This window comes from Octopus bimaculoides, chromosome 5 (genome assembly GCF_046866305.1).
Source record: "Octopus bimaculoides isolate indiv1 chromosome 5, ASM4686630v1, whole genome shotgun sequence".
In the NCBI taxonomy this organism is placed as follows: domain Eukaryota; kingdom Metazoa; phylum Mollusca; class Cephalopoda; order Octopoda; family Octopodidae; genus Octopus; species Octopus bimaculoides.
Genome location: NC_142932.1, coordinates 42,973,141 through 42,987,282, shown reverse-complemented (window position 1 = coordinate 42,987,282; position 14,142 = coordinate 42,973,141). Strand labels below are relative to the sequence as shown.

General features: G+C 35.5%; 1 protein-coding gene across 5 annotated transcripts in view; it reads right to left on the bottom strand.

The window, feature by feature from the left end:
* The window catches only part of LOC106879723 (uncharacterized), a 119,588-nt gene that overhangs the window by 36,499 nt on the left and 68,947 nt on the right, over nucleotides 1-14,142 (bottom strand). For all 5 annotated transcript variants that reach the window (XM_052967826.2, XM_089352187.1, XM_014929403.3 and 2 more), the window contains 5 exons: nucleotides 12,693-12,956; nucleotides 10,327-10,768; nucleotides 6,672-6,789; nucleotides 2,938-5,308; nucleotides 993-1,119 (listed from right to left, as the gene is read on the bottom strand). In XM_052967826.2, coding sequence (XP_052823786.2) covers nucleotides 993-1,119; nucleotides 2,938-5,308; nucleotides 6,672-6,789; nucleotides 10,327-10,768; nucleotides 12,693-12,956 — 3,322 coding nt within the window. The remainder of the gene's footprint in view (nucleotides 1-992; nucleotides 1,120-2,937; nucleotides 5,309-6,671; nucleotides 6,790-10,326; nucleotides 10,769-12,692; nucleotides 12,957-14,142) is intronic.

Here is a 14,142-nt window from a genome sequence, read left to right as displayed (position 1 = left end):
CATTAACGGTAAATAAATGGGTTGCAATCAAAAGCATGAATATACAAATCAGTGGTGGTAGCATTGTAGTTCTTCACAATCGTCACTGTTACCACCTCTATCATAACTGTATCTGTAACAGTGTGCAGTCGCTGCAGTGGAAACACATCTAGGTTATTTTAATACTCTGTATATAACTATATATAAAATAACTTTGTGGATGTACAAGTCTCCATGCGCCAGACTCTAGTGAGGATGATGTCATATTATGTAGTAAAACTGATAAAAGCGTACAGAAAACATGCGATGAGTGAAAAGTTCAACATTCCAGATGCAGTCCTTCAGCTAAAAAGTTGAAAGGAGAGAGAAATTAATCAGAGACAACAAAGTTTTACATCCTCTAAGTTAAAAAAGAAACAAGCTCTAACTGATAGCTCAGGTGGTCCTGTGCTCCTTATCAATTGCAACCAGTCTTTTTAACACCTTTCTCATTGGAGTTTGTTTGGTCTCTCTCGCTCTCTCTCTCTCTCTCTCTCTCTCTCTCTCTCTCTCACACACACACACACACACACACACACACGTGCATTTGTGTGTGTGTCTTCGTGTTTGTGTTTGTTACCCATCCCTCAACTAGTGTTGATTTGTTTACATCCCCATAACTTAGCTGTTTGGCAAAATAGACTGACGGAATAAGTACGAGACTTTGGAAAATAAGTACTGCGGTCAAACTGACTAAACCAATCAAGTGGTGCCCCAGCATGGTTGCAGTCCTACAACTGAAACAAGTGAAAGATAAAGAAAAAAAAAGATGATCATGATGAAGACAATGGTGGTGGTGGAATCGTCGTCATCGTCATCATCATCATCATCATCAAAGGTAGTCTGGGAACAGTGAACTTACAAAACTAATGTGGCTTGAGTTTTAATAGGAGTCCAATGCAACCAGAAGGTGGGCTATAGGATTTTCAACAGCATCAAACAAATTAAGGGCTTATACTTCAGAGAAATCTTACCTTGAAAGATGTCCAACAATGCATACCATTGCTGAAAAATGTATATCTTCTGAATGTAACAAGTCTACAGCTTGTTGCATTTTTTTCTTTTGTAGACACTTTCCAATTATATCATCTTTACCAATCTCTGTTACAAGGATAATAACAAAACAAAAATGTTAAAAAGATGAATGATAATTCATATAAAAAAAAGATAATTACTTTAAAAGAAATTTTTTTGTTTTCTAATTTTTTTCCATGTTTTTCTCCATGTTATTTTTAGGTTATTTAACAGGTTATTATCTGCTATTTGTTATAGGGGGTACAAGCACTTTCACACACATTAATACGCACAACAGAAGTTTCCACCTACCAAATTCAATCGCAAAGCGCAGGTATGGCTATGTGGTAAGAAGCTTGCTTCCCAACCACATGATCCCAGGTTCTGTCCCACTGCATGGTACCTTGGGTAAGTGTTTTCTACTATAGCCTTGAGCCAATCAAAGCCTTGTGAGTTGATTTGGTAGATAGAAACTGGAAGAAGCTCATCATATTTACACAGGGATTGGACAAAATAATGGAAACACCTAGCATCATAGCATCATAATTTTGAAATATCTATAAAACCATCAAAAGCTTGTTTATTTTTATGTTTTTTTTATTTATTATTAGTGTTGCTTAATATGTTTTGCTAAAATTGCTGTTTCTTTTCAGATATCATCAGAAAAAGGTAATTAAAATGACAGATCTATCAGACTTTCAAAGAGGTTAAATTGTTGGTGCTCGTACTGCAGGTGCTAGCACAATTCACTAGCAAAGACATTAACCATAAAACAAATATCTCTCACACAGTTTCTACTACACATGCAAAATATAAATACAGGAAGAAAAGCTTGGAATGAGATGAAACAGAGTAGTAAAAACACGTTGATGATGAAGTCTTAGATGACAATTAAAGAACTCTGGTAATCTAGCTGTTTGACTGATTGATCGAATGATTAATCATGCAATCAATTAGCTAGTCAGTTAACTGGTTAACTAGTTAATAATAAGAAGAAAAAGTGAAATAACACCTGTGTGTGTGTTTCTTACAGGAAAAATAACTATATCAAAATACATCTGTTTCAATACATAATTTTATGGAGTAGAAAGGGCATGTCATTAAAGGGGTTGTGAATAGTGATGAGTCAGCAAATACAAGTGATTGATTGATTGATCAAACAATTGATTAGTTAGTTGGTTAAAGACCTAACCGATTGATAAATATTAATAAAGAAGTGAAATTAAACCAGTGGATATGTTTATTATTGGCATAATGACTCTCCGAAGATATAATAAAATTGGAAAATTGGAATTAACTGCAGGAGATCTATGTCTTATCGTTCATTTACTTTTATTTATATGTGTGTGTGTTTTGTTTTGCAAGATTCTTGATGTGAAATTGTGTGTTGAAACAAATGTTGTATCTTATCTTAGGAGAGCCATTTCACTAATAAAAATACACACACTAGTTGTATTTCACTTCTTTTTTTTTATTATTAGTCAACTATTTAACTAATCAATTGCTTGATTAATCATTTAGTCAATCAGAACTTTTTCATCAGCATTCAATGACATACCCTCACCACTGACTTGGAGTAATGAGGGTACATCATGGATGAAGCTACAAATGGCAACAAAAGGAGTCTGACAAACCAACTGATTGATTGAACAATTAGTCAAGCAATTGATTAGTTAATTGATTAATTAGTTAAATACCTAACTAGCATCAATAATAAGTGAAACAGAACCAATATGTGTTTTATTTAGGAAAATGATGGTTCCAAATCATATTTTAAGTTATTTTCATTCTAACAAGTACAGGGTGGGTTTCTTTGAAAGTGGAGAATAAATAGTAATGATGAGAAATGATTGGACACAATGACAAATATTCAAAGATGTAAAGGAGGTGAGAAATGCTAATTACCTTGAAGACAATGAACAAGAGCTAACCAACTCCTGAAGCAGTAACCATGGTAACTGTAGACATGGCGTCGAACAACATCTAGAGACAGTAAATGAAAATAGCACCGAATAAATAATGACATTTGCCAGTCGTAGTGTTCTTCCACTGAAAGCACATGGTCTGGAGGATGGGGTGATAATTTGCTTCTGGTACCTTCCTGAAGCTGTGTCTCTACAAATCTGCTGAAAAGATGACAGAATCTGCCGTGGCAGTCTTTTGGTGAGCAGCTTCTGGAAGCAAACTGTGATGTTTGATATGTGGACAAGATATGTTTTGGTTTACTGTAGCTATTAACATAATTGGATGATGAACTGAATGACTCAGTTACACTTTTACTGAGCAAAGAAGTATCAATAGATTTTGAGGAGGAATTGGCATCGGATAGCTCTAACTTTTGAGAAGCACAAGGACTTGTGGCGGTGTTAACACACCGGAAAAAGCAAGAACTTTGAAAGACTTTGGAGCAGATATCTCCAGTGCAATTAGTCTGGAAACATGCAATAGCTAACATGGAAGCAAGTTTGTGTTGTTCTAAAGAAAGACCGAATGGGTCAGAAACAAAACATTTCATAAATAGTTTGGGATCACAGAGTTCATCATGTTGTTCTTCTTCTTCATCATCATCTTGTTCTTTTGGACTACAATTACATTTCTGGTGAGGATCATTTTCTTTGCTTTCACAGGAATTTTTGTCAAATTCATCTTGGTTGTCCTTGGATTCTCCATCCATTTTCCCAAGAACATTATTGTTTTTATTCATGATATCACCATGGTTGTCTTCAACATTATTAACTGTTTCAAAAACTGAAGCATGTGTGTTGTGTTCAAACAGACATTCTTCTTTCTTATCATAACTGCCATTGTCAGATCCAGTGTGGGAAGAATCCATTGCTGATTTGCTTCCTGTTTCACTTCCTTGGTCTTCAGCAAACAGTATTCTCTCATCTTCCTTTGATTCTCCACTGGAAAAGAGAGAATTATATCCTATTTCAGCAGTGTCTTGGCTCCTGTCTGTCTCACATATATTGGAATCAGTCTGATCCAAGACAGACTCACTGCTGATGATATTATGATCAGAACTGAAAGCATCTTTCAACGTTGAGAATTCAGATAATGTGGGATTAGAAACCTTCTCAACAAAATCTGGCTCACCAAAATCAGACTTTTTAACAGAACCAGGAGAGAAGAAATTTGGACTCCCAGACATTTCAAACCCTTCATTAATGTGGAAATTCTTACAGTTTTCATTTAATGTTTTTACAGGGGAAATGTGTTCCTTTCCCATATTTTTTGAAGACAAACACTCAATTTCTTTAGAGTCATTCAGATTTTCATCATCATCTTTCTTTGTCACTTCTTTTACAATATTGTTCAGTTTATCATTACTACTTCTATCAGAATCTGCTATTAGAGAAGTACTTGTTTTATCACTATCTTTTTTTTCCTCTTCCTCTTCCTCTATTTTCTCCTTCTCCTGATAATCATCATCATGATCTTCATTGACACAGGAGTTACTACTTTCAACAGGATCCCCTGCCCTGTTGATAGACTCTCCCACAAAGCCATGCTCTTGACGAGAATTTTTATGACCAAAATCTACACCTACAGTTCCTGTGGTTTCTTCGGGGTCAACAAAACTAGAATCACTAGTGGAGATGAAGGAAGAAGTAACCCCTCTCGTGTAGATTGACTGGTCCATATCTAATGTTTGACCTTCGGTTTTGTCTTCAATACTTTCTTGTTCCAAAGAAGAGTGCACCTGTGCCTCAGTGTTAAACAGTTCTACACCACTATCAACAATCATGTTATGAGCTTCATTTTCTGATACAACCTTCTGAGAAGATGAAGTCATTTTCTCCACAGGCTGCTGTGCTTCATTGATATGATTTTTAGTTGAACACACCTCACAATTCTTATCGTCATTTTTTGCAGAAACCTTTGTCTTGCAGGTACCATTATCTGTTGGATGTTTTTGAGGGTCTGGCAAATGTTGCAAAGAATTTTCATTCAACAAATTGTCACTGGATGAAGTAGAAACAGTGTCTTTTTCAGAATGCTTCTCTAAGTCTATCAACTTGTGCAATACAGCATTCTGGGTGAGATGTAAGTATTCAACCCATTTTTTAATGACATCTTCAACATGATCGGGATGCAATAAAACCTCGACACTGTCCAGTTCTTCATGAGCCTCATCTGTGGCTGCAACTAAACTTGTTGTGTCAGCATAACTTTTGCTCTCAATGACAGGCATATGCCATGCCACCTCTTCACCAGTGTCGACATTAGTTTCAGGGTTAATCATTTCTTCAGCAATTTGGAATTCAATAATTTCCTACAAAAAAAAAAAATAAATAAATAAATTAATAATGCTGATCATAATAATAGTAATAGTAATAATAATAATAATAATAATAATAATAATGATAATAATAATAACAATGAGGGAGAAAATGTAATGATTCTTTGGGACTTTCCAGTACATACAGGATGAGCCATCAAAGCTAATAAACTGGATATTGTTGTGAAAGAACAAAACAACAAAGTTTGTTTATTGATTGACATGAGTATTTCTTATAATATATTGGCAAAAGAATTTGACAAGCTCAGAAAATATAAAGAACGAAAACGAAAATCCCGCGAGCGAGCGCGGAAGGCACGTGCGACTAGGTCGAGCAGGCTGCGTGAGCGAAGGGCATGCACATTGTTTGAACTATCCGTGTATTATCTCTTACCTTTGAGATTTGGATAATATGATTGATTGTTTAGTTTCAAAATGACATTTCAGGGTAGGTGTGAAAGGCTAGATGTGGTCAGTTTGAACAAAAACAAGCAGAATGTTTTAGCCAGATATGGCTGGTTTAAATGCTAAGGGGTTAAAGTTAATTCTTTTACCATCTAGAAAGGTTTGTAAAATCAGTAATTTTAAACTTCACCTCTGTAATGATATAATTATATAATGATGCAAATAAGAGACATGATGCCTCCCTCTCTCCCTCAGTCTCTCCTCAAAACAGAACTATAGCTTGCTGTACTCTTTTACTATTTTACTTGTTTCAGTCATTTGACTGTGGCCATGCTGGAGCACCGCTTTTAGTCAAGCAAATCGACCCCAGGACTTATTCTTTGTAAGCCTAGTACTTATTCTATCGGTCTCTTTTGCCGAACCGCTAAGTTACAGGGACGTAAACACACCAGTATCGGTTGTCAAGCGATGTTGGGGGGGAGGGGACAAACAAACACACACATATATATGACGGGCTTCTTTCAGTTTCCGTCTACCAAATCCACTCACAAGGCTTTGGTCGGCCCGAAGCTATAGTAGAAGACACTTGCCCAAGGTGCCACGCAGTGGGACTGAACCCGGAACCATGTGGTTGGTAAGCAAGCTACTTACCACACAGTCACTCCTGCGCCTATAGGTAACTTTTCAGGAACACCTGGTGATAAACATAAATATACTCTCAGGTAAACTAACTCTGTGTGACAAGGAACTTATAATAAGCCACACTAAACGAAAAGTTTTCATAACATCTGAGGAGGCAAGTTGAGCAAAAGAAGGATCCAAGACAGTCTACAGCTTCTGGTACATTGATAAAAGAAAAGAGACTTTTCAGTAACTTCTGGACATGTTCATAAATAATGACATGACCATCATCCATATATGGATAGACGAATGAGGATAATAAACCACTTACCTTTCCATCACCAATCTCAGGTAACTTTTTCTTTAGGACATTCACTAATTGGTCTCCTCGGGACAGGATGCTAGATCTGGAGATACTTTTGATGAAAGACTTTGTTCTACTTGATAAACTAAAAAAATAAACAGATATTGACTTTGATATTACTACTAATACTATCATTACACTGTCATGATGTCTTTTGTATTTTTGTTTTGTTTGCTTTGTGTTGTATTTTCGGGGGTTTTTTGGGGGGTTTTTTTGCATGTCCCTCTTTCATGTTAAGAATACAGAAACCTATTTCCCACCAATAGTTTCACACTTGGCATGTGTGTATGTGAGTGTGCATGCTAAATTCAGACTTTTATGGAGATCTGAAGCCAAGATAAGTAAATAAGATAAGGTGAAAACCAGAAACATGTGTTGGTCTATATCCAAAGGAAATAGGGGAGTTAAAAATAAATATACTACTCTGAAGAAAAGCAAAAATTTTGACATTTTAGTCTCAGTTCTAGCATCTTGGACTCAGACATTTTATATGTGTGTGTGTATATATATATATATATATATATATATATCATCATCATCATCATCGGTTAACGTCTGCTTTCCATGCTAGCATGGGTTGAATGATTTGACTGAGGACTGGCAAACCAGATGGCTGCACCAGGCTCAAATCTGATCTGGCAGAGTTTCTACAGCTGGATGCCCTTCCTAATGCCAACCACTCCGAGAGTGTAGTGGGTGCTTTTACGTGCCACCGGCACGAGGGCCAGTCAGGCAGTACTGGCAATGGCCACGCTCAAATGGTGTTTTTTACATGCCACCTGCACAGGAGCCAGTCCGGGTTCAGTCCCACTGCGTGGCACCTTGGGCAAGTGTCTTCTACTATAGCCTCAGGCCAATCAAACCCTTGTGAGTGGATTTGGTAGACGGAAACTGCATGCATCCATCCATCCATACATACATACATAGAGAGAGAGGTCTGTGAGTTATCTAAAGTTACAGTAGTAAATACTGGAATTTTTTCTCCCTTCCCAGTATTACATTCCTTTTAGCTACTGTATTTTCTTCATATTTTATAATTGTAAATTAGCCAATATTTAGAAACAAATCATATTTTTTTGGCAACTCATTTTATGAATTATAAACTCTTATTGTTATTATTATTATGATTCTCCATAAAACTCATTAACTCCTTTATATAGCTAGCCAGCTGTTACATATACAATATGGCAAAGTGTTGACAACCAAATCAATCACAGATGACATAAATGTGCACGATGAATGTAGATTTTATGGCAATTTAAAGACACAATAAGCAAATATCAGTTTATAGTGTATATATATATATATATATATATATATATATATATATATAGTTAGTCTCTTGCTACTCCAAGTTTCACCTGTAAATATAGCTCTCTCTCCTTTTATATTTTTCATATTCACAGGAGCAAGGAAGTGAAGGTCAGGAGTGTGACTGTGTTTGCGCATGAGTAAAAGTGGAGTGAAGACACTGTGAATGTTGCTACCAAATCATGCTTGATTGTGAGCAATGGCCAGCCTAGATAAATAAAAATTATTTAGAAAACTGACTTAAAGTCTTTAAAATGTTATATTTACCAACAGATTTGTTTGTTTGCAGAGCTGGATGATGTTTCCAACCTACTTCCACTACCAAACTTGAAAACATAATCAGCATTCATCTTGACATTATAGGTCCAATTGCCATCAGTTTGTTCAACTATGATATTAAGTTTTCTTGGTAGCTAAATGACACCTTCACTTCTCTATTTAGCATCATGGAGACAGCTTCACACCCAAGAGCATCAAACAACTTCTATAAATATCTTTCTCCATTCTAGTAACATAACAGAAGCAATCTTTGTGTCCCAGATACATAAGACCACTATGGGCTCTTTCTTTGATCATTAAGATCCTCCCATCCTATATCCATAGAAATAAACTTCTACTCCTTTGGCCCTAGACTACCACTTAGACCTATACGTAGCTAAACCATCTCCCAATGCTATGGACTGATGAGATTTTGTACTCTGCAACAAAGCCAACAGTATTCAAAAAGAAATTTACCCTAATCACATAGGGAAGAATTATATTCTGCAAGTCGCAGTGAAAGTAATCCATCTAGAAAAGGAGTAACTTCTAATTATCACATATATAGAGTAGATGGGACTCCTTAATCCTTGCAAATAATATCTTATGTCAGAGGTATGATAAAATATACCCAATCAATGCTGAATAAAACCATGCCAAAAAATTCTAAATATGTCATTTTAGTGATTTAATCTTATTCTCATGTAAGCAAAATTTCAATTAATTTAGTGCCATAGGCAAAATGTGTTGCACACCAAAATGTAAACCACATCATGTTGTTGCTCTGGATTTCAAGGAGCTAAAATCTCGAGTGCCACCATAACGTTTTTTTTTACTTGTTGAGTCTGGAGGAGGAGTCAGAGGCCATGACCTTTGCAAACCCTCTGAGATTGGTAAGACTGATGTTGTTAATGTTCCATTTAAACTGTAGCAGGTAACATCTACAGATAAGACATGAGCAGGGAGAAGATTTCTAAGAGCTGATATTCTAGGGAGGAAGAACTGGGCATAAGGTTTGATGTTAGAGGAGGTGACAAAAAGAGTGGTGAGATGCAGAGAGACAGGAGGGCTGGGGGTGCCTGAATGAAGGAGGTATGAGAGCAGCCATTTCTGAGGAACAGAGACCATTACAATAGCAATAGAGAAAACAAAACAGAGAGGTGACAACACATTTGTAGGCCAGAAACTGGGATACATAGCAGCACCACCACTTTACATGTAGGGGCAGTTTAACTCTTTAACAATTAAACAGGCTGCATCAGGCGAAAATATTCTACCAGTTTTTATATTCAAACTGGTCAGATCCAGCCTCTCATACCTGCTCGACAATGTCATTTAAAAAATAAACACTCATATCATCGAAATCTTGAAGCTACAAAATAATGCATGATTAATTCAACACAATGTGAATTAACAAGCATTACATTTGACAGAATAATCTGAATGCTAAAGGGTTACTGGTACAATGTCCCAGTGTAATCAACATCCTAGGCATTTAAATATTAAGACAATCCAACCAGTACCTTTGGCACTTATTTGCTGAATGTGTCAACCACAGCATTACAACCTAATCTAGTGGTTCTCAACCAGAATCCATATGACCCTTTAGGGTCCATGTGAGATTTTTTTGTTAAAATTTATGTGTAATAAATTTGTTACACTTCTACAATACACAAAATAATTCAACAATTTTTTTTATACAATTCTAAATAATATTTAATTCGGGGTTCGATTCCCCGCTGGGGAGGCCTTATTACTACACTCTCGGAGTGGTTGGCGTTAGGAAGGGCATCCAGCTGTAGAAACTCTGCCAGATCAGATTGGAGCCTGGTACAGCCTTCTGGCTTGCCAGTCCTAAGTCAAATCATTCAACCCATGCTAGCATGAAAAGCAGACGTTAAACGATGATGATGATATAAAAATATAAGAGGATATTTTTAAAACATTGAACCGATATGAGGGTTCCAGTAGAGTAAAATAGGAATCAAAAGGAGCCACAGGTAAAAAGATGGCTGCGAAACGCTGACCTAATCAATCAAAATGTTATACGTACCTATCTTTAATGGACATTAAATTCATTTTGGCTGAGGTTAAAGAAAGTTCAGTGTCATCAAACATTCCGGTTGAACTTTCTAAAGGTGCAATGCCAGGCTCCGACATAGAGTTGTTATTATACTGCTTCATTTCATGCTTGACTTCCCCGACAGTAGCAGCGATTCTTTCGAGCCTGTTGGTCATTAAGACACCACTGCTACTGCTGTTGCTGTTGCTGTCGGAGACCGATTTCAATGGCGTTCCTTCATCTGAAGATGCCTTTGCTGTACTCAAACTGTCTGGCACTGCATTATAGGCAACAGTATTTGTTTTGGAATTCAGCCTTTCAGACTGATTGCTAATCTGACTAAGAATGGTTGAGTGAGGCGTTTCTTCTTTGGAAGAGCTTCCAGAAACTTTTGAGTCACTTGAAACAACTGAACTCTCCATTGCAGAATTGTCTGAAAAAATAAATTTGAAAACAAACAAAAAAAATAAATAAAATAAAAAAATATGCAGACGAACTGTATTGAGCACTGAAGTCACAAGTCTTTTAATCAAAATGAAACTAAATTTTCATCGTAAATTATATTTACCAATTACATACACACACATATAGTGGCACATATCTTGTAATAAAATGCAGTGTTTAATGTTGGTCAAGCAGGTGGAATGAAAATAAAATGGTGAAGGGAGTGATTGATATGGTAAGTATAAAAATATAAGGTGAATGAGTGGCATATCAACTGCTGGAGCAGCAGGTGTTTTGATAAAAATAAACTGCAAATTTTTGCTGTTTCCAAATAAACAAACAAAAATTGAAAAATAAAATACATTCAGTAACAATAGAAATTCACCCTAACCCTAACCCTAACCCCATCCCCCCCCCCCACACACACATTTGCACATCCATGCATAGGCACACAAATAATGTAACTTCTGACAGTGTCAAATGACAAAGAATGAGAGGTAGAGAATAAAATTATTGTAATTGTTTATATTAACTTTGTGGGGGGCGGGGCGGGGGTGGTTCTGTGTTCACTTATTTATTTCAATAAATTTGGTAACTGTTTAATAAAAAAATAAAAGTAGAAGAAAGGAAAGCTGTTTAAAGGATATATCACTTGATTCAATGAAACAAACAGAAGACATTCAAAAAGATCAGACAATAGTCAACCCCAATGTCAAATCATGTTGCCAGTTGTTGTAGAAAAACATTGTTTCAAGCAGAAGTAAGACAATACTTAAATATTTAAGATATTTATTTTCACACACACACACATATATATATATCCTCTAACATATAATAAAACACAATGTCTGTCCTGTTGGTAGGGTCATGTTGGCAGTGAGGAACTAAAACAACATACGGACTGGGAGATAGAGATAATAAATGCAGACAAACTGTAGTGGAAGGTTTTATTCTGAAGTTATTGTGCAAATTTCTATCATAAATAATATTTACTTTAGCAATTTCACACTCACACACACAAACACATGAAATTGGATACTAAACTCATTTGTTTTCAAAATATCATTTGCATAACATTTATATATATATATATATATATATATATTCATATTACTTTCTTACTTTCATTTTAGTCCTTTTTTCAAAGCTTATCTTTCTTAATATTCATCCTTATTTATATTTCCAAGTAATGGATAACATATTCACACAGATCTGTATCTGTCAGAGCTATATTATGCAACAAATTATGGAAGCAAAATTCATTTTTACCATAAATTAATAAATAAAAAAATGAATACCTTTAAATTTTTGTAAATTTTGGGTAATTTTAGCCAATCAAAAGCCACAGACCAATTGGTTTCTGTTTCCATAGTAAGAAACCAGGGTATAATCTGCTTTAAGGTCAATCGAAAGCCAGACATAATAGTACCTGTTTCCATAGTAACAAACCAAGGTATAGTCTGCTTTCCCACCACATATGTTTTACCTGTCTGTTGCTGCCGTGTCATTACCTTTACTTGTTATATTGTTTATATGCCTATTCCAACATTTCACATGACTTTATTCATTAAAACTTATTACAACTTTCATTGTAATCATCATCATCATAATGCTATTGTCTAACGGTGTCATGTTGTCATAGACAGCTATCATGCAGAAAATGCCAGCTTTCCAAAACACATTTTCTGATTGGGTAAAAATGATTAAACAATGTAACATTTTTCTACATTTTTTTCTGGAACAAGTGAATATTAACATCAGATTCAGCATGAAAAATTACATCAATATACCAAATTTGAAATTTCTCACTTAATCTTAAAATTTCAAAAAGTGTGAACGAAACAGAAAGGATGTTAGACTAGACATTACAGTATCATACAATGAATAGCATACTAAACAATCTAGACACTAACCTGCTGACTGTGTCATTTCTGAAGAATCAGAAAGACAATCTCTTGAAGAACTCTCCACTATGACTGGACGTTCCAACTTTTCCCCTTTGTCAGCTTTGTCCTCAGCTGTGGAACCTGAACTTAACAATCTGGACATTTTCCATTTCTTTGAACGATCAGCTTTTGATTTAGAGCTGGGTGCATCAAGCTGGACAATTGTAGGTTTCCTTTTCTTGAATACCTTCCGTACACTCTTATTTTCATCTCCTTTTGGTAAAATAGCATCTGTTGGTGGAGAAAAAAGGACAGATGTAGTTATAGTAAGAATATGTAACCTCAATCAAAGCATTGATTATGGATGTCATCTTAGATTTTGTTTTCTATCATAATTTTGTTCATATCTAAAATGTATGATAGCAGTATTAAACTATCCCTAGTACTTGACTTTTTTTAATTTATCAAACCTAAAAATATCAAAAGGCAAGTTGATTTTGGTGGGATTTGAACTCATAACCTAAAGGGCCATAACTAGAACCTTCAAGGTGTTTTGTCTGATGCTATACTGATTAGCTAATCTACTGCCATGGAGATGATAGTAGTAGCTTAATTGTAGATGAGAATGCCAAAGGTCATAACTGAATAGCATTCCTGAACACTAGATTCTGTTATTTAATGTTGTTGTAGTAGTAATGACTATATATTAATTGCACAATTAATGCCAAGTACCCAGATATTATTGTTAAAGACACAAAAAACAAGATCTGGCTATTTATAGATATGGCAATATCATCTGACAAAAATGTACCCGCTCAGGAATATGATAAACTTGCAAATATAAAGACTTTGAAATTGAAATAAGCAGGATGTGGCACCTGAAGTGTAAACATGTTGAGAGGAAAATTGAATATAAAAGGCAAGAGGAGACTGCATTGGTATGGTCATGTGATGTGTATGGATGAAGACAGCAATTTTCAGAGAGGGGATCAGACATTATCATCAACCCCAATACCTGGCTGGTACTTTATTTCATCAACTTTGGAAAGATGAAAGTCAAAATTGACCTCAGTGGGATTTGAACTCTGAATGTATAGAGCCAGAACAAATACTACAAGATATTTTGTCTCAAGCTTTAACAATTCTGCCAATCTATACTTAAATTTTTAACATAAGCACAAGAGATCAATCAACTAAATTGGCCCCAAAAGTTGGTTTGTACCTTATTTTATCAACCCTGGAAGAATGTAAGGCAAAATAGACCTTGATAGGATTTAAAATCAGAATGTATGGGGTTGGAAGAAATACTGCAAGATATTTTGATCAATATTCCAATGATTCTACCAATTAGCAGCCCTTGATAATAATGATGGCTAGTAATAATGAGTAGGAATTTAAATTGGGTATGTGAGTATTTGAAAATATCTCACAGAGTGAGTTATGGGCTGCCCTTTGGCAAGGCATAGCACCCGTTCAG